This window comes from Euprymna scolopes, chromosome 34 (assembly GCF_053919585.1).
Source record: "Euprymna scolopes isolate OS-2025 chromosome 34, ASM5391958v1, whole genome shotgun sequence".
Classification (NCBI taxonomy): Eukaryota; Metazoa; Mollusca; class Cephalopoda; order Sepiida; family Sepiolidae; genus Euprymna; species Euprymna scolopes.
The window spans coordinates 44,984,560-45,005,020 of NC_136515.1; the positions used below are offsets into that span (position 1 = coordinate 44,984,560).

General features: G+C 32.7%; 1 protein-coding gene across 1 annotated transcript in view; it reads right to left on the reverse strand.

Moving 5' to 3' along the window:
* Positions 1-20,461, reverse strand: part of LOC145259190 (uncharacterized) — a 987,395-nt gene that overhangs the window by 190,442 nt on the left and 776,492 nt on the right. The window contains exon 4 of the mRNA XM_080116967.1: positions 7,524-7,591. Within this exon, the coding sequence (XP_079973093.1) occupies positions 7,524-7,591 (68 nt within the window). The remainder of the gene's footprint in view (positions 1-7,523; positions 7,592-20,461) is intronic.

Consider the following 20,461-nt stretch of genomic DNA (forward strand, 5'->3'; position numbering starts at 1 on the left):
CCCATCGCATAACTTTTACGGGAAAAACTCATCTAGCTGAAAACACTATCAATAATTTAACCCATTTTTTTTATCTGTGCCTAAACCTAAACGCAGATTCCATAAACAAAGTTTCTTTCTTAGAACTTCTTTCAAGCTGACTCTAATATGATTCTCTTCAAGCCCAACATAAACAAGTTCTTGATGAGCCGTTCAACTTAAATTAAGAAATTTACCGAATTTCCATTACTAATGATTACCATATTGACTACGGTGCATTCTTTAACTCTTTTCATCGAGTGGCCACTGGGACTTTATAAGTGGCGATTCATTTGTAAAAAAAAATTAAAAGGTTATATCAAACACGCAAGTGATGATTTTATTGAAAACAAAGTAGCGAAAACTTACATGAAATTTAAGCGTTTCTCATAAACGAAATTATTATTTCACACCTAAATATGACATTGTACAGAAAAGGGTCACTTAATTACGAAATAATAATTTCAAACACAGACGTGATGGATACACACATAACGTATTTTGAACTTAAAGCTGCCTGAATTAGCGGTGAACACACACTCCCACTTCTAAAATGAGATTCACCTAGTTCTGTCTACATATTTAGTCTAGAAAAGATTATTGCAACGTAATAGCTCGGCGGACCGACTGTACGTCGTTGAAATTGATAAGACGTATCTAAAAGAAAGTAAATATAACATTAAAAGAGCAGCTAAAAATTCTAAGATTAATTAAAATCTGATAGTACAAAGTTCAGATACTTATCTTCAAATTTATTTTCTTTAATATATTAGGTCTCGCTTAAATTCTTCATTTTATTTTTATATACCGTTTTATATTATATTTTTTCTTCTCTAATTGTCTTTTGTTCGTTTTGCTTATGCTATATAAACTTCTCTGGCATTGGACTGAACGAAATGCGGTGGATAGAGGGTGGGCAATTGCTGTTATTTAAGTAGCAAAGCAATCAGACACTGGCAGAATGTTTACCATTCTTGAAGAATTGAAACCATCGCTTGTCAACCGTTCCCTTTCTATGTATGTACATACGTCTATCGCTTTATCTTCCGTCTCTCTCTATCATTCCTTACTTTTTTTTCTTTAGCACTGTGGAAACGTTCCAAATTCATTTCCCAAAAGTAAACACGTAACGTCGATGTCGGCAAGCGTAAATGCCGTACACTTTGAAAACACAAACGCCCAAGACATAAAACGCACATATGCCTATATGAAGAGTACCAATCTACTTAAGTTAGCACCCGTCTGTAAACGATTGGATCTAAAAACACACCCACTCGCTCACGTACACCCACCTACTCTCTTACACACACACACACACACACACATATATATATATATATATATATATATATATATATATATATATATATATGTATACAGATAGATAGGTAGTAGAAGCGAGAGATTGTAAGTGGAGCTTACGAGAAAGATACAGTTAGATGGCAATGGAAAAAAAACTACTAGATTGATTTAGTTGAACAAAATATATTACCATAAAATATTTGGATATTTGATATTTCTCTTGAATAATAAACTTCACCAGGAAAGTCATATCAACGCTACAGAGTACAAATATCTAAATCATCTATCAAGTTAGAATTAGTGAATGATTTAATTTGCCTATTAGAAACAATCCTTGTGTGTACTTGTCTTTTTGTGCAAGGTTTGCCATAATAACCTAATATGGCCATACTTCACCCTAGAAATAATTACCTGATCAAAAATTAAAAATAACGATACGAGGCCAAAATGGGATCGACCCGAGTATGTTGTACACTGGCTTATACTGGGGAATTAAAACATGCGCCTCGTAATGTTACTGGAAATAAGGACTTAGCTGGCAAGGTCCCCAGGCTAAATAAATATATATCCTGAAATTCGAGATGAAAAGTAAACGACCATAATTTAAAAAAAAAAACATAACATAATTAAGTGAGCACCTAAGAAGTAGAAAATTGTAATCCTCCAGTGTTTTTTTTTAAATCATCATTTGAGTGGAGGAATAATATAGAATATCGATAAATCAAATAAAGAAATAAAGTTAGTTCCGTTAAAAAATGTTTATTTAATAATAAGACCATATTTACTGAAATAACATGAAAATAAAGAAGTTGGTCCAAATTTATACCTCGTCACATCTGACGGTTTCCTTATACGGCGAGATATATATATATATATATATATATATATATATATATATATATATATATATATATATATATATAGTTACAAGTTAGAAAAGCATTTCATCCAAGGCATGAAAATTGTGAAACAACATGTTTTTACTATAGGCTTTAAAAATAAAGGTACAAGATTCAATTTGAAATTTATTTATCTTCAAAGTGCATCTTATAAATTTTACAAAGTAAGGTATAAAACATTAATACCTTACTTTGTAAAATGTATATAAGTGCACTTTGAAGATAAATAAATTTCAAATTGAATCTTGTGCCTTTATTTTTAAAGCCTATTGTAAAAACATTTTGTTTTACAATTTTCATGCCTTGGATGAAATGCTTTTCTAACTTGTATCGTATCTTTTTAAGAGTATATTTTATTTAATTTATTAATTTGGAATTTAAAAAATGAATATGTATTTAAAACAAACTCCTACTCTCTATTTCAGTTTGTATTTCTCCTCACATCACAACTAATTTTTGCAACACCCTCTTTGTATTATTACAGATCTGAATATTCTCTCTGTTTCAGTTTGTATTTCTTCTCACAACACCACTCTATTTGTAACGCCCTCTTTGTCATACATGTCTGAATAACGAGAACATCTAAAAAAAAATTAACAAAAACTTTAAAATAATATTTGAGATTAAATTTTTTAAAACTTCTTTCAGAATAGATAATCTTTAAAATTTTATAAGGAACACATTTCATATAGGTTTCATTAAAAATATTCAGTAGCTAACGAGAAAAATAAAGATGAACATTTCACAAGGAGTGTATAACTGCTTACGCTCAATAGCGTAAGTATTTGTTATTGTTATTCTATTATTATTATTATTATTATTATTATTATTATTATTATTATTATTTAAAACATTTTGTGTCCCGCTCTTTCGCGCAAGGGCTAATGTACAGTACATTTCGCCAAAATATTGCTTATGACATGCATAATACAGTTATCAAGCCCTTCCCTATATTGGTGTATGTTTAAAATATATTTCAACCATATCCTAATACTTACTATGTAGGATTAGCAGTACGAAGCGTTTTAAACATATTTCTCGCCGGTAAGTTATATACACACTTTTATACTACATTTTGATTCAATAAGACGTTAGTATTTATACACACTAAAAAATAAATTAATATGTCAATGTGTTAGATGAATTAATAGTTTAATTAACGGAATTATGTTTGTTTATTCTATATTTAAACAATTACAAAGATATCAGTAAAAATAAAACACACACACACACACATATCATGCGGCCGCAGCCGTTATTGAACTCACTATACGAGTGTGTAGTGTAATTTAAATCTTGCCCGTAGCTAAATGCTTGGTGTTTCGCTAGGGCTATCAAGGATATCTTTTTTCCTGTGATGCCACCGCTTAATAGAGGCCTATCTACCCTCGAGAGAAGGATAGACTTCGCCAGCTTCCCAGCCTGGTGCTTTAGCAGGCGGTGCATACAGCACCTCGCCTTCCCAAATGGTCACACATCTGGTACTGGCCAGATGCAATGTTGTTTAAATGTGGTGTTTAGGCGATAACCGGTGTGTCAACGTGAGTGTGGCGTATAGAAATCAGTAAGTATCTTCCATTATGAGAAATGTAGTTAATGGAAGGTAAGGATTAACTAAAAAGGGGCCACTTTAAAGGTGTCTAGATTTAAACGCTAATCTTTGCAATTTCTTCTCTCTTGCTTGTTTCTCTGAATGCACAATCATGGACATGTTTAAATGTAATGTGAAATAACATCCCTTGGAGCAATACTTCCCTTGGGATGTGTTGTACAGATTTATCCTTTAATTTACGTTTAACTTTATGTGCCTTAGGAGCTAGATGTATGGATAAATTGTAATGAAATGATATAAAATATCCACGTTCTCGATAAAAGTATTGCGAAAATGGCTATATGTTGAATTGATTTCTTCCAGGACGGCACATGATGTTTTACACAGACAAAGTCGACTAAGTACAATTGCTTGGAAATAATTTACATTGTTTGAATTATTCAGTGTAGCTCCGGATATTGCTGATGATTAAAGCAATTTAATCGGTTAGCATTTATTTACCGCCCGTCATTTTTTTTTCTTTTTGAGAAAACAATTAAATAGCTATTGGAAAACTATAAATTTTCGTTTTCTTTTATATTATTCGGCGTTTCTTTTCAATACGGCAACCGAATGTTGCATTTTTCTCCCTTTAAATTCATATCCATAGTCATTGTTGTGGTAATTTGTTCCAAATATGCATTTTGGGCCACTTAATTGTTTCTGCTTGATTTGAATTTCGCGTCTATTTCGAAAGTTTTGCTACTGTTCATTGCGAACAACCAGCTGCACATTCCATCTCTCCACTTAAAGTGCACTCGTTCCCCTTCGTACGGGCTCCATTGCTTTTTGCGTTCCAAAGTCACTTTCTTCTGGAATGTATCAAACCGAATTCTTCATGCGGAATAAATCTGCAACTTTCAAAGGAGAAATGGCGGGATTATTCCGAGGCGCAGTCTTGTGTACATTTGAGCGTCCGCTTAATTTATTAGCGACTGATTCAGTTGATTTCATCCTCACATGTATGGTTTCTCACTGCGAATAACATACGGCAAAGAAATTAGCCATTTCAATTTCAATTTATACTAAGTTTATTATTTCCTTGTCTACCAAGATTCAGTCAGTGCTAGCCAACTGCCTTTGTTTTATATATGTAAAATCTTCAATGGTGATAATGCACTCTTAACGCAATTGATATGTTTGGACAATAAAACTATCGCTCTAGATAAGACGACATAATTCCAATTCTTTTTGATGAGCATAGGTTTCCTTTTTTGTCGCAGACCATCTTCTAATTGGCTACATCTTTTCAAATCTCAAGAGAAATAGAAGATTTCTATCATGTCTAAAAGTGACACAATGCTTAAAGAGCGAGATGCAAGATGGGCCGCTGAGAACTACTGCTTCTACATGCTCACTTTATTACAATAGGACGACTGACAGCACTCTCAAGATGCAAATAGGATCGGTTCAACATTTCAGGGCACAACTCAACGAAGATGATAGCAATGCTTATTGTCTTTGGTGTGGTATCAATGAGGGGCACATCATGCCAACATACATCTTTGAACTTTGCTTGAAAGTCAACAACGAATTGCATCTGGATGTGTTGAACAATGATATAATCCTTTGGTGCAATTAGGTGGCCGCTGGTAGACCCTGGGTGTGGCAGCAGGTCTTGGCGCCGCCCCAAAAGAATATAGAGATGTTGGCTTAGCTTCACAATGAGTGTTAGGACGTTGTACCCTTCTCTCACTGCCCCTCCTCTTCCCCCGATTCGAACCTGCTGGTCACATGTCGAGAACATCAGAAATATTACATTTTCCAAAAGTAACGTCGCAATCCGCCGATTACTCACCGCACTCCCGCCGGCGCTTGTGTAAAGGCATGTGGACCCTATCCAGTCGGTGATTAAGGCTGGTCGGCTACATTGAATAAATATCAGCTCTTCTACATGAACAAGTTACCTGAATTGTTATTATTTAATAAATGTTTTGAAATAATAAAACTGAAGTGTTGTTTTCTTTAGGGCGAAAAAATTATCATTCTACCCTCTACATTGTGTAGAATGTTTTGTTATGCATTATTTTCTTAGATAAGAATACTGTATAAATCTGAGAGTGAAAACTATGAGATATAAAACGGTCTACTTAGAACGTGGTTACTAACATTACTGAACGGCATTGGAACTTGTTCATAAAACTTGAGGATGCATGCCAGCAAAATGACTACTTGCTTTCGATTATAATGAGATTGTGAAAATAGTAATGTATTTAATTTGCGATTAGTAGGGCGGCATTTTTTCCTCATAGAAACCTTACACATTTCTATTAACACTTTTATCTTTATATATCTCTCTATGTTTCTGTCTTCCTTTGTTTTCCTTCTTATTTTCCACTCAGGCTATTTTTTCGCTCAGGATATACACATTAAACACCTTTACGTCTGTATAGATTCCTCCGGGAATAAGTCAGCATGGAGGAAGAAACTCAATGATAAAAAACAGAAGTTTTAATTTATTACATTGCATTAGGAAAAAAATTGAATAACCGGATAGAATCTGTGTCAGTTTAAGTTTAAAGAATGAATAAATTTTCTAAATTTTAGATAATATTTATTCAAGGCAACGCTGTTACGAATAGTACATCTTGATTTCTCTTTGTATTATAGTTTTTCTGAAAATATTAGACGGACATACAAACACACACAAATACAACTGCCTTTTCTATCAAATATTACATGCATGGAATTTTATCGTGTATTCATCCTGCAACATGCATATAGATATTCATTTCGTAACTTCGATTACGTATTCTTTTGTTAAAGATTTATATGAGCATAATTGTGCTGAATACGAGAAAACGTCCGATTGTTGTATCAGGGTTGGTTGGTTGGTTGTTTTTGTTTCACGGCATATCAACCCTTTTCGGGTTATTTAATGCCGAATCCAAAGATTTTGAAGATTTTTTTTTTTTTTAATAGAATATATTTGTTGTTTTCACGTCGGTTTCTATTTAACCCATAGTTGGGACCCTAACAGTTACTACCACTCCGGGTCAGAGTGGACCTGGGAGAAATGGTCATTAAAGGGCGACTCCACACTCCCCAAAACCCACAAGCTGGGGCCTCACCACTGGATATAGTTTAAGGTCATATCCAGGACCCCCATTGAGGGACTTTTACCCTCTGCAGGGGAGCAGTCGGCGTATTCTAATGCCCCACCGACAGGGCCATGTTGTATCAGGGAGATCGAAATAAAATTCATCAGCCAGAGATAATACGTATTTTCATTTGTTTACTCTCATCCTTCTTCCTTTTTGTGTCGATTTCATTTGAAACAGTACAGCTGCAAAACTATTTGGTAAAGAACTCCTTATTGGTCGCAATTTGAGAATGTCTCCAGACATTTCTATTTCATTCCACAGATATAGTATACACATATAATTGTATCAAAGATAAACTCCCTAAGATCGGATGTTAATAGCCTCAAAAATACAATCTTGCCCATGATTCAGAAACCAAGACACTTAGTTTTTCAGTTATTCAGATACGGATCTTCGGCAGGTTCTTATTTATGATGACAAATCATGGTACGTCATCGGAATTCTGATATGTCGACTTTTAATGGAGATTCCTTTTCCTGTTTTCTATTTACTTAGACAAATGGGGAAACCACAGTGATATAAACTTACACCCTTATGTCTAAATGTTGTTATAATACTCCAAACTGTGATTCTGTCTTAAAAACAAAAAGAATATAAAGATTCACTTACTTTCTTTGTATTGAATAAGATTTGTGGTTTGGTTGGTGAAAACCATACATGTATGGCAATCTTTTGCCCTGAAAAAGAAACAACACAAATATATAGGCGAGTAGAAAAATAGAATAAAGCAGTAAAATACATAAAAATATCATTATTATTCGTTGTTAAATTTGTATATATATATATATATATATATATATATATATATATATATATATATATATATATATATATTATATATACACTGTACACTCAAATAAAATTTTGAATTGTTTGTCTCACTGATATTAACATAAACAAATTATCTTAGAAAAACGAAATTCACTTAATTATAGTTTTTCCTTTTTGAGGGTTTCCTGTTTGATGATTTGTTTATTTTAACTATTATTATTAACTATTATCCTCTCATATATGCATACGTTCCTCATTGTGCATAATTAGGTAGCATTAAGAATTAAAACGTTAAAGCACACCCACACACACACATATATAAGTAAACTTTTATATGCTTATTCTCCATTATTTTTGGTTTAACGGTTTAAAATTTATATATAGGGTATTTGAGCATGTGGACGACATCAAATACTTTTAGCTGGTAAAATAGTAACTAGTTAAACAAAATTAACAACCACTTCTCATTGGTAAGCGTAAAAGAAAAAAAAAGTGTTCTTACTCGCATGCGCAAATAAGCATTTTATGATAAATTCGGTTTAATTTGGATGGTTTCTCTAATTTCTGAGGATAACACAAACAGTTAAGCCTATCATATATTGGGTAAATATAATAATCTATTCAGTACATGTTATATCATAATATATACAAATATTGCATGAATTAAAATAACGTACTTAACCAAATTGTACGATTAAGTTATGCCGGCGGGACACTACTGTATATTGGATGCAATATAACACTCACTATATAATTGGCTCTCTAATAACAATTAATACGAAATTGGCATCGATTAAAATATCATATTTAAGGATATTTTAGGATCGGACAACGTAGAAAACATGCTGAAATGCAGTAGCATGAACAAGAATTCATACAGTACATATTTAAAATTGGTAAAAAATACAGTATATAATACACATGTATATAATCAAATAACATTATAAAAACACATTTATGTGGGAAAATACTGTAATAAGGGGATTGAAAAACATCGTCTTTCAAATCGTAATCTGAAAAAAAAAGTATCTCTGGGCCACCGTATCTATAGGTATACGTATAAGTAACTGCCTTGTGTGCGAAACGGTCTTTGCAAAACTAGGCGGTCAATTTAGTCGACTCAATTTTAATCAAATCTACATGTATCCTCAATTCGTCTTTGACATTTGTAACATTGTAAAAATGGAAAATTTTAAAACGATGCAAAAATTTTAAATGGTACGTAAAATTATCAAATAAACTTCCTGAAGTAAACAGCAAAGTATAAACGGTCATTGAAATATAGGCATCTGCTCGTAATGTCATTATCAAATAGTATTTCCAGTAAATAATGAGTTGTCTTTATCAACATGAGAGGATAGTAGCAACGATTCAAGAGAATATCATGAATTATAAGAATCACACGCACGCATTCCCCACACACATGTATATATGTATATAGATGTGTACATATATATGTGTGAATGTAATAAGGAGTGGTTACTTGCGTCATATTTGTAGAGAAATCGATATTTAAACAGCATATACGACAATTTTGATATTTATAGTACAACAAAGACTACCTGTTTTTCTATTATTTATAGTTCAAATAATACTGCTATGGCATCTAGTTCTCTGATTGCAACAACTGTTACTATTAAAAGCATTATTATTGAAGTTTAACCACGAGGTGTAAAACCCACTTCTATTTTTGAACCTAGACAACTAGTCCGTTAAAACGTATTTATGAAGTATACTATTATATATAATGGTTATAGCTGCAGATGGGGAGTTAATGGCGCTAATATCGTCCGGCCAAGTCTACATTTAGCGACGTTTCTTTATGAATATGAAGTCGTTCGAATCGAGGGTGAAAGAAAACGTTTCTCGAACATTGCAGTCTGGCTACTCTTAAAACTATTAACTTGGCATTTACAGCCGATACGGAAGTCATATTCACACGTTTTCATCTTTCACAGTCGGCGGCACTGATCATCGATTTCTGTTCCAAGGATCGCCGCTGCATACAATTACACTGCTTTTTGGAATTCACAAAGGTCTACTACTAAGAATGCTGTGTAAGTATGTTACATATTATTTAGCAATAATATATATATATATATATATATATGTGTGTGTGTGTGTGTGTGTGTGTGTGTGTGTGATGTCCTCGCTAAATTCAAAACATACTAATGCTTAGTAATTGTCTGTATTTTTGAGATGAGGTGTTTTCATTGATTGAGATTGTCGGACTGACTTCCTCATCTTGGTTGTTATTGTCACAACGTTTAGGCTGTTTTGCCCTCCGGCCTTCGTAAGGTGAAACATTTGTTAGGAGTCTCGAACCCAACCCTTTATTATTATTACGGGGTACCATGTTCGGACCCCAGCTAGGCTTTGGGACATAGTTGCTGATTCTCTGTTTTCAATGTTACTTTTTTACTGCCTTCGTTCAGGATTGAACTCAGCAACCTTTGGGTAACTGTAAACTTTGATAAAACATCTAGGACCACTCGGCCATATGTCACTCGGCCGAAACGTTGTGACAATACTAATGCTTATTGGGTTAATTAGTAGGATCTTTGAATTTGATAAACTTGCTGGAACATCTATGCAAAAAGGAGTTTCGATTTCACCGGAATTACTCCGTTATGAAAATGTGTTCATATGTTCGAATATTCCATGGGAAGACAGTATACACGTCCATTTCCTCTCCACCTCTGTTACTCCTACACACACTTGTTAAGATATATGGAAGGAAATATAAATTTGCACGAAAAAATAAGGAGGAAAAAAAAGAGAAAAAAGAAAAGGAGGAAAAGGAAATAAATTAGAAAGAGGGGAAAAGAAGAAAACCATAGATATTTTATTTCTTATCAATGGTGATTTAAAACATTCCTCTCTCCTTTCCTACTCGCCCCCATTCCCGACCAGTCTACCTATCTCCAATCCCATCTCACATGATACAGCATTTGTTTATTTACTACTCGAAGATTAAAGGTCGCATGATAATAATAATAATAATAAGAAGAAGAAGAAGAAGTATATCTCAAAATGTATATAATTAATAAAACCTTTATGCTTAGATATAATTCTTATTGGTAGTGATTTAAACCATTTCGCTCTCCCATCCTACTCGTTATCATTTCCGTCCAGTCTACCTTTGTCCAATCCCATTTCACATCACAGCCTTTTTTATTTACTACTCGAAGCTTACGGGTCGTATAATCAGAATAGTTGTAATAATAATATTAATAATAATATAACAATAATGATACTGATAATAATAATAATAATAATAATAAGAAGAAGAAGAATATCTCAAAATGCATATAATTAATAAAGCCCCAATATGTGTATTTGTTATAATTGCAGTAATTATAATTAAAAGTAGGAGGTAAGCTGGAAGGAAAAATGTAATGTCTTTAATATTGATAATAATTAAAAATAGTCATTCCTTTAATTGAAGATTATATCTATTCTTCATGTATAGATAGCCATCAACCCAGGATTGTCAACAATAAAAATAATAGTGAGAACTTGTCTTATGCAAATTTCAAATATATACATTTCAAGAATAATGAATTTAAAAAAATAGAAGATAAGATGTAAACATTAAAATAGATAGATTAAATTCTAAATGATAGGAGGGACAAGCAATAAGTAATGCCATTGAGCCACTTCCACTTGTCTGATCTAGATGAAATTTTGCATATGCAATGATTTATATCTCTACGCGTGAGGTGGAAAATTATAGCTCTGAACTAATTGTGGTTTCTGTTTTACGGTGTTTGATCTGATTCAGGTGTGAAATGGAGCCTGCTGAATGTCGAACAGTGATCCGGATATTGCATTTGAAAGGAGGCACACAACAGGAGACTTTTAATGAAATGAAAGAAACTTATGGTGATGATGCCCCATCATATGACCTTGTGAAACGTTGGCATCATGATTTCAAACATGGCCGGAAGTCTGTGGAAACAGCTCCCATACTTGGTCGCCTCCCGTCTTCCATTGATGAGGCATCTGTCCGTCAAGTTGGTGCTGCCATTTTGGAAGATCGGCGCATTACTATTCGCCAAATAGTCCAAAATGTCAAGATTAGTACAAGGTCTGTAGAAACTATCATTCATGACCATTTGCATATGGATTCTCAGGTTGCTCACATTATTCCAGAAGCGAGAACGCGTCGACTGCTCAAGAATGAATTTGGAAATGTGGCAAGAAGATGAGTCAAACGTTTTCAAAAGACTGATTACACAGGATAAAACCTGGGCCCATCACTATGATCCAGAGACCAGTCAATGCAGTGAAAGCACGTTGACTAACTACCTCCAAAGTATACACGGGTCGAAAGGTCATGTTCACAGTCTTCTGGGATCAGGACAGAGTAGTGATGACAGATTTCCTGGCAAAGGGTACCACAATTATAGGAGCCTATTATGCTTCACTTTTGAGGAAATTAAGGGAAGCTATCAAAATCAAGAGGCGGGGCAAGATCAGCAAAGATACCCTCCTCCTGCAGGACAACGCTCCAGTCCACACCTCGCATGTCGCCAGATCAGAAGCACGGGCGTGTGGTTATGAAATCCTTCTCCATCCTCACAACTCTCCTGACCTTGCACCCTCTGATTGTACCTCTTCCCAGCCATGAAGTTGTTTTTGAAAGGAAAGCGTTTCCCAGATGATGCAGCCTTGATTTCTGAAGTCACGTCCTGGTTGAAGGACCCAGCTGGGGTGTGCTACAAAAACGGTCTCCACAGCTGCATCAAACGATGCGAGAAAGGGATAACTCTCGATGGTTCCTATGTAGAGAAAAACTAATCACTGTGCCAAATTTTGTTGCTCTACTCCTATTGGAAACGGGCCAGGGGTATTACTTATTGTACGCCCCTCGTACTAAAAATAATTGAGTTGAAGGTACCCACGTATGTATATATATATATATATATATATATATATATATATGCGTGTGTGTTTCATAATCATTTGCAGTCGATTTAAATAAAATACTACAGAGTATATATATATATATATATATATATATATATATATATATATATATATATATATATTGACTTTTGTTCAGCGTTTGATAACGGCTTAAATCTTGAAAAGCTGTTTCATTAGATCATCGCACATATTTTTTGACGTAAACAAATATTGTGTATTTACTTATTATTTTATTTTACTTAAAAAAAACCAGTAATCTACGGATATACATGTTTGGAGGTCCTACCTCTCGCCAGATTAGCTTAATTTTTTCAATCCAAATAAATACATAAATATCTGTTGTGTCAAAAATATGTGTGATTTTCTAATGAAACAGCTTTTCAAGATTGAAACCGTTATTAACCGCTGAACAAAAATCTGCAAATATATATATATATATATATATATATATATATATATATGTGTGTGTGTGTGTGTGTGTGTGTGTGTGTGTGTGTGTGTGTTATGGCTTGCAATAAGCCACAAAGAAAACAGAACAAAGGAATAGAGTTTAAACAATGTATTACTGGAATAACAACGTAAAATTTTTACAACTGAAAAGAGTAGTAAACGTCACCGAGCAGGCGAGGGTCGCTCTGGTGTTTAATCCACACCCGGGATCATAAGGTCCATGGTTTATATAATGAATAGAATAGTCCATTTGGAGGGCGATTCACCACAACAATAAGTTATCTTCAAGAGATGATCAAAATGTTATATAAAACTTTAAAAATCAGAAAGGAATGTTTATGAAAGAAAATCGGAAAATGACCGTTTAAGGGCATGACTTTTCGAAACTAGATGCTTATTATTTGAAGATACTGAAAAGCAGCATCATAAAACTGTGAGAATAACAAAAGATAAAACAGGTGTTAAAACATTTATATTGGAAATGGAAAAAAAAAACGAAAAAATAGGGGGTGAATTGGTGAATTGGGACTATAAAAGAGACTGAATACGAAAATCGACTAATATTGGAAGACGGAAGGAAGGCAACAGAAAAAGAGGAAGAACATATAAAACTTGAAATATACTAGACAGCACATTATATAAGTGGACGGAATAAAAAAAAATATCGAAAAAATACAACATAATAGATAGTCCAATCAAAAGTCATTGAATCCAGGTAGGACGACAGTGGTTCAATAAAAAATGGTTCGAAAATAAACTCAAACGCAGGGAATCTTGGGTAAATAATCAACAACAAAATCTCAAACGCCGGAAAATGATCAATATATTCTTCGACTGCAGTGTAATGTTTCAGGGAAAATATTCCTCAGAAGAATTTCACATATCTGCATTTGACCGAGATACGCCCCGAAGTCTAAGTTCAATGCAGTGTAACCGGGGTATCAAATCCCAAAAGAGTTTAACATTTTAGTAATAGGTGCGAACAATCGATACGTAGGAACATATCGCGAAAAGGCTTTCATCAATGCAATTTAATTTTATGAAAAAGATGGCCACTAGAAGAATAGGAAAATATAATTTAAAAGAAATGGTCATGAGAAAAAAAGGGGAACATTATATTCCAGAAATATGAATTTAAAGTCCTAGAGTTTTACTCAAAATATGTTTAATAGAAAATCGAGTAAACTGAAGCTCATATGCAACAAATAGTTAAACATACACATATAGTATATGCCCCACTAAATGAGAGCACTGTTAAGAATCAGCGCAAGAAAATAACAAAAAATTGACCAAAGATTTTAAAAGATTTTAATAAAAAAAAACTACAAAACATGTATAAGTAATCAAAGTGGATACAGAAAAGTAAGAAATACGCTGAACAGCAATAAACAAGGTGAATATATATCGAAATACAAATATAAAAGAATAATATATAGATCGAAAAATAATAAAAGACAAACAGTTAACGTAAAATGTTAAGATAAAAAACGGGGGAGAAATGAGTGATTGAAGACATTGAAGTAATGATACTCAATCGGGAAGACAAGACATATGTGATGAATTGATTACAACAAGAGGGCAAATAAATTATGAATATCAGCGGATATATCTAGTAAACTCTCCTGTAAGTATTCAACGACTATGAAGTCAAAATGCTGAGTTCTAGCGAGTGTTGAACTTACTAGGGCTCAATTGTAATATTCAGATATATAATATATATGGAGACTAGGTAGATATACATGTGCGACGGTGCTCAATTAAACTAATATTCGACCCAGATGTTAGACTTATACAATAAAAAATCGTCCTATTCAGATGATTGCAAATGATTTCTTCTGTGTATTGGAACATAATAGATAAAATATTATTCAGAAAATCCTTATCCGTAAAACACATTAGCAGGAGACTGCATCTCTGTAGTCTGCAATACACTAACTTCGGCGGCTAACGTTAACAAATACTATTCACACAGTTATCGAAAGTAATCAATTTCTCACCATTCAAAGTTCTTATTCCAACCTTATGAGTATTTAATTTGTCGTCTAACTGAAAAATAAATCTATCTTTATTCTCAAATGACGTTTGACTTTGTGAATTGGTGATTCAATGGATAAGCCAACAACAAACAAAACGAAAAATAATTACGTGATCGCTACGCTCATAATACATATTGTATACATTTTCTGCTGTCCTCTCATCGTTTTCTACTCACAACACACAAAAATGTTTGAAAACAATGTGAACATGTATTAATACGTATGATTTGAATGTCAGCAAAATACTAGATGCATTCAATAATTTTCCATAAATCTTGTGCAAGCATTGAAGTGTTGTAGACATTTGATAATTCAGTTGTCATAGCTATACATCCTATGAAATACTTGACATTTTTTTATGATTTCAGGTTCAAATTAGGAGTAACGGAAGAAATTGTGATACACTTTACTAAATCAGAAATGTATGGAATGCTACTGATTTCTTTTTTAACGATATCGCATGGATTATGCATCAGTTCCTGAGTTGCATAAGAGATTCAAGCGAGGCAATTAGTCGTGAAGGATGCTGAGAGTTGTGTGGGAGGAGTATGGATGTAAGAACACGAGGGTTGATTGGCCAAACTAAGAACTTCATGGAAAGGACCGTCGTGTGCCTTTGACGACACTAAACGCAATCCTCAATGTCAGTGAGGGAATTCTACACAGAATTATTCGGTTGAAACTAAAGATGCGAATGATTTGCGCAAAGGCACCAGTCAACAGCTCCACACTTGTCAGACAATTTGAGCAAGATGGTCAGTAATCCAGTTTCTTGCCTTCTCTAGAGTACAAACCTTGCTCTCTTTGACCTTTGGTTATTCCCGAAGCTCAATGAAAAACTTAGAGACAATTGAGAAAATGAAAGAGGCTGTAACAAGTGCCATTGACCCACTTACACAAGAGGAGTAGGGAGTTTATTAGAAGTTGTCGGAACGGTACAACAATTTCTTGCAGCCAGAAAAATATACTGGGAACGGTGCTAGAGTTTTATGTGTACCCTACTAATAAAAGTGCAGATATGTAAATTTTCTCCACACTTATTGGACGCACCTCGTATTTTATGTTTAAAAGGATTGCGTGTCAAACAACCACTCAGATTTGCTTCACTTGCATATGCGGCACATAGGCGTTGGTTTTGAGATTCAGGATCACATTCATTTCTTCAATTGGGAAATATTTGTACATGTAGTAGCCAAAATTATCAAAATAAAATATATTGTAAGCTATATATATATATATATATATATATATATATATATATATATATATATATATATATATATATAAATATATATAAAGGCTTCCTTCAGTCTTGGCAGACTATGGATACCCACGGTAAGGGTGCATGCGCGTGAAATTTTTGTGGCAGGAGTTGCGCAATCTCCAACCACACCTCTCCTGAATCGACATTGTTGAATACCAGTGGCAAGTGGATGTTCAGCACGACTGGAAACAAAGCCGAGATAAGCGAAAAGCACATACAGCGCCTAGAATTCCTAAATGGTCACCCATCAAGTACTAGCCAGGCTCAACGTTGCTTAACTTTAATATATATATATATATAAAATGTCAGGTCATGGTATATGCTACGGGTACCATGTAACCCAGTACTACCTACCTCATGGTCGGGTCACCGGCGACTAAACGTATGTATATATATTTATATATGTATATATATGTGCATATATGTATATATTTATACATATATATATATGCACATACCGATACATATATGTATATAGACATATATATGTATATGTATATATATGCATATACATATATATGTATATATATGAATATACATATATATGTAAATATACACCCACATCTATACACACATGTATATGTATATACATATACATGTATATATATACGTACATATATGCATATATATGCATATATATATACATGTATATATACACATATATATATGTATATATACACACATATATATGCATATATACATATATATATATGTATATATACACATATATATGCATATATACATATATATGTATGTATACACCCATATATACATGTATATATGTATATACATATATGTATATATAGACATATATATATATACATATATACCCACATATGTATACATATAGAAATATATACATATGTATACATATATATACATATATATATAAACATATATAGATATATATATACATATTTACATATAAACATGTATACATATATATACATATATATATACAAATATACGCACATATATATACATACATATACATATATATATATATAGATATGTATACATATATATACATATATATACATATATATACATATATGCATATATATATATATATATATATATATATATTCATAGGGTGTTCGTAAATTTCTAGTCCTCAACTCAAATGATGTGCGTAGAGCTGCGCAACATTACATAGTAAGGAACTAATAGGTATACACTTTTAAATGTTATGTAGATTATGTAACATTTCTATTCATAGAGAATGTACGTACATCTCAAGCTCAAACAGATACGCACAGCCATCATGTTAGATGGATAGATAGATAGATAGATAGATAGATAGATAGATAGATAGATAGATAGATTTGCGTGTCGATCTTGTCAACTTGCTGCTCCATATGTATCTATGCAATTAGATTACGACACACAAACCAGTCGAGAAAAACAAAACTAAGAGGAGAAAACAATAACATAAAAATAACTCAATGAAGAAAGTGAACAGAAATTAGTGCAGATACGTCTATAATAGCAAAACAATATATACATATATATATATATATATATATATATATATATATATATATATATATATATATATATATATTCTTTTGCTTTTCCGTAACCACAACCAAGGTAAATGTTTCTCGCATGTTTTTTTTTCCGTTAGGAATCCACCCCCTCTTTTTTCTTTCTATTCAAAAAATGCTATATTGCCAAAAGTGTGTTTATTCACAAAGTATGAAGAAATGCTGGTTTATGAAATTTTTCAAACGATATAATGCTTTAAACTGTCGAACTGGACATTGAAACAATCGTAACATAAAATGAAATACACATTTCGTTGCCATCAACACCTTGTCTTGATGTATTGATTTTGCACACGCAGTATATTAATACTCAATTATGAAATGTGATAATTTTGTAGCTTAATCTTTAAGTAAACCTTAAAACCTATTGGTATATGGAAATTTACTGAATGGCACGAACTCAGTATATTACATATAAGTTTATATAATTATATATAGATATATACTTATTTTATTTGCATATAACAAAATTCAATATATAATTTATTATACCATACCTGTTTACACTGAAACACTTATCACAATAGTCTGTGGATCTATATTTAGAAACCTTGTTAGACTTTGTGACAGATTTCCATCCTATGCGGTCAGGCGCGAACGAACACCCTATAGTTTTATATTTCTTTTAACTGAAACATAATTATCAAAGTATACTTACGAAGATAAATATGAAAAGTCTTTATTAAAGGTTGTGCCTATTTCCATTATATGGAAGCCAGGCGCGAACGCAGACCCCACAATTTTATACCATCCCTATTTAAGTTATAACATACTTATCAATTTATTCTTATATACATCTATATCAAAAACACTTGTAAAGTTTTTTTTTTTCTTTTTAATTTTTTTATTTCCATACTTTGTTGACCAGGCGCGAAAGCAGGCCCCACAATTTTAATGAACCACCGGTCTGCAGGATCAAACATACACATTCCTCCAGTGTCTCGATTCATTTTCTATCATTATATGTAATCAGTTTTTTTTTAAATAGTCAACCATATAGGGGCCTATTTTTACCCCCATACACACATTCAGATTTATATTATAGATATCTGACACAAGTAAATGAACAGATAGATAAACTGACCCATCTATATTCTAGTGTAGTTCACTTTTTCTCTAGGCGTACTATCGCAAAGTTGCCAACAGCGAATGCACTGATGTTTCCTTCCCCTCTTTTACCTTGTCCTCGCTAATATTATTCACGAAACCATCTTATTTTCAAGTCATAAAATCTTTCTATTAAACGACATCTTTATGTATTCTCATCTGTTAATCGTGTCGGACCATTGGCTTTAATTACACCGTCGGACGCCATAAAAAGCTTAGTTTCTAGCGGCACTTTACGTGGATGAATTTGTATACATTTCGTGCACAGTCAGACGAAGGAGGACGTTTACTACATAAGTGTTTTGTTAAGGACACTTACGAATATTAGGAGGCAACTTGTGGCAATTTCAACGATTATTAACAGTGCCTGTGCAGCTTTATATATATATATATATATATGTAAAAAAGGCGTTCCACGTATATTATTAAATACACTTTATTTTCTGTTATAACTCTAGTTTATACTGGTCATTCACCCGGACATTTGTAAGTAAAATTATTTTAGTTGTACGTGAAATGAAAATTAAGTGCTAAAGTTTGAAAACATGTTTTTAAATCTAAATTACACATTTCCATATGCAATAGTATTATATATATATATATATATATATATATATATATATATATATATATATATAAATTCAATATGTTTTGCGTAGCCTCCGTTTGGTTTATCTGCTTTGTGACATTTTCTATATTTAACTGCAATCTTTCAATCTAATCTCTCGTTACCTAATCACATTTTATCTGTACAATCCCTCTAATTGCTAGATATTTGTGGATTCCGCTTATGAACGTCCACCTTCAGAGTATTAAACAAATTCTTAATTGTATCTATATCAGAAACTGACTTGAACTGAGGGTAATAATACCATGATTTTAAACGCATTCCTGTGTAATTTTTACGGCATATTTGGAATCATAGTCGTGAATTAACATGAGTTCTAATTATGTATTAAACAAAATGCAGATTTCTGGCGGTTCATATTTAGAAAACCATTGCACATGCTACCATTCATGATGTCATCGATAACTTGTAAATTACCAGTAGCACTCGGTGAAATGCACTCACATATCATAATGGCAGCACACCAATCTTAGGTGCTTTAATGATGTTGCGCTTGTTTAAGGTAGTACGATTTTCTGCTAAACACCTGTTACTGTATTCTGTCGATTAGTTAAACGTTCGTTAAATCTGACACGATTATTTTTTGCAAACAACTAAATATCGACAAATTCAGTATTTGATATGTTTAATTTTCAGTGAATTATTTTCTTGGCAAGCTTGAATGATATTCTGTACTATACAGAGTTCTATTAATCCTATCCTTACTTTTATTAATTTAAGCGACATCAATATGAGTTTTTATTCCATAACGGCTAACGAACTTCTGCTGATCTACTTTGAAGAATTCTCGATGATTTTGTCAGTGCTATACC